General features: G+C 41.5%; 1 protein-coding gene across 1 annotated transcript; it reads left to right on the top strand.

Annotated features, from left to right (window-relative positions):
- On the top strand, positions 286–930 carry LOC104748897 (late secretory pathway protein AVL9-like). Its single transcript, XM_010470476.1, has 2 exons — positions 286–516; positions 598–930. Exons 1-2 carry the CDS (start codon positions 286–288, stop codon positions 928–930), a joined length of 564 nt encoding a protein of 187 aa, XP_010468778.1.

Below are 2083 nucleotides of genomic sequence, written 5' to 3'. Positions count from 1 at the left end.
TTTCGGACATCTACCACTAATAACAGCAGTGGCTATTAAGGAAAAACTGAAGAAAGAAGCAGTCAAACCAAAGAAACCACCTACAAAACGCAAACCGAAGGTACAAGTGAAAGCAGAATCTCTTGAGAAGAAAAAAACTACCATAAAAGGTAGGAGTTCCGTTAGGGAGGAAACGGTGTTTCATGCTGATTGTCTAACTCCTCAAGCCTTGCTTAATGAAGTAGACGGAGAATAATTGAACATACATCGAAGATAGGGTTAATGTTGTCTGTAGAGAGGGCTGCAATGAGAGACGAGATTGTTGATGATGTTCTCAAAACTCTGCGAGAGAAAGGATTGTTTGATAGGAGTATAAAGCACTTAGATTTGTTGCAGGAGATCAACAAGTCATCTTGGTGTATTGGTGCTACCGGCTCTAGACAGCCCACTGATTTGCGGGATAATAAAGCATGGTCCACCTTTATGCCTGGTATTCCAGAGATTCTCACCAAAAATAACTCTACTGCCGCGGATCAGGTATTCGTTGACTACTTTTTCCGGTTTCATAAAGAAAGCTGGAAAGTGAAACTTTAATAATTTTCGTGTTCAAATTTTCAGGGTGGGTGTGAAGATGTCTCTGCTACTGGAAAGACATCAGGTAATGAGGAAGATGGGAATGAGAGTGAATCCCATGACGGGGCTCAGGTTGATAGTGGTAGTGAATCTGAAGAAGATATTGGTGTCACGAATGATGTAGTTGATGTTGCTACTGAATCCGAAGATTGTGTGGATAAGGAGGAGGAGGACGAGTCTGGGGTGAAGGAGGAGGAGGATGGGGTTAATGATAGAGAGGCCGATGATGGAGTGGATGATGTTAGGGACGACGATGAAGGGGACAAAGAAGGAGACGAGCAGGATGCGCAGGAAGAAGGAGACGAGCAGGATGCGTAGGAAGTAGGAGACGAGTAGGATGCGTAGGAAGAAGGCAATGATGAGGAAGAGGAAGTAGAGGAAGATGGGGATGTTTTCGTCGAAAGCGATCACCAAACTGTGGAGGATGATGGTGGAAAACAGCTTGTAGTATATGATGGACGAAATCAAGATGCTGAATCTGTTAGAGAAGCCGGGAATAACTCAACCACTGTCGAAGTAAGTTGTGTAACTGTCATTGTTTCGTTAAGTATTAGGTAAAATGTGTATCAATTTTATATATCATGGACAGGAAACTACCCCAACTTCTACAAAGAAACGCTCTCAATCCACTACAGATAATCAAACTCAATTGCCCCAAATCCCTACGAAGAGGTTAAGGACAAAGCCTAAAAGGTTTGGGAAGTGTTCATCCTCTACTAAAAAAAGGAAGGCATCTGAAATAGAATCTGTAGTCCATGTATACATGCCTTTCCGGCCTGTGTCCGCGTCACTGAGAGCAAAGTTCTTAACAAAGCTGGAGTCTTATAGGAAAAAGTAAGTTTACTAAACGTTATAAAATATTATTTCTAACATCAACGTTTCTGACACTTTTTACATATTGCTTAACAGAGAGTATGTCATTGACAGACACCGTGAGAAGAGGGAATTTTTTGAAATCAGTACATTCTCTGTCTATTTATCGATGAGAAATATCTATCCCTTTCACTAATTATACTTTTTACACAGCATATGGAAGCAATGCTTAGCATATTGTGGAGGAGATTGGGTGAGTTTTTCTTACAGGATAGGATCAGTGTATTGGATACATGGTTTACGCAGAGAGTTGCTGAAGATTATGGACGGTTTCTAAAGACGAAGAAGAAGGCATCATTCAAATGGAACAGTTTGATCAAGAACTATGTCAAAGGAGTAGTCCCTAGCCATTCTGCCAAATTGGGATGGTATACCGACATTGATACTGTGTATGTACCATTGAACTGGGGGAAGCATCATTGGGTTGCTGCTGTTATTAAATTAAAGTTAGGACACATATACATCCTAGATCCCCTCATCGTGAACAATGACTCCAAGAGATTGCCGCGGCTGTTGAAACCCCTGCTTGCCATGCTCCCTTTGATAATTAAGCAGTTTGTAGATATGGATGCAGTTGATTGCACTATCCCTAACGCAT

This window comes from Camelina sativa, chromosome 15 (genome assembly GCF_000633955.1).
Source record: "Camelina sativa cultivar DH55 chromosome 15, Cs, whole genome shotgun sequence".
NCBI classification, from domain to species: Eukaryota; Viridiplantae; Streptophyta; class Magnoliopsida; order Brassicales; family Brassicaceae; genus Camelina; species Camelina sativa.
Note: the sequence above shows the minus strand (reverse complement) of the source record. Positions and strands in the feature narration are given on the sequence as shown.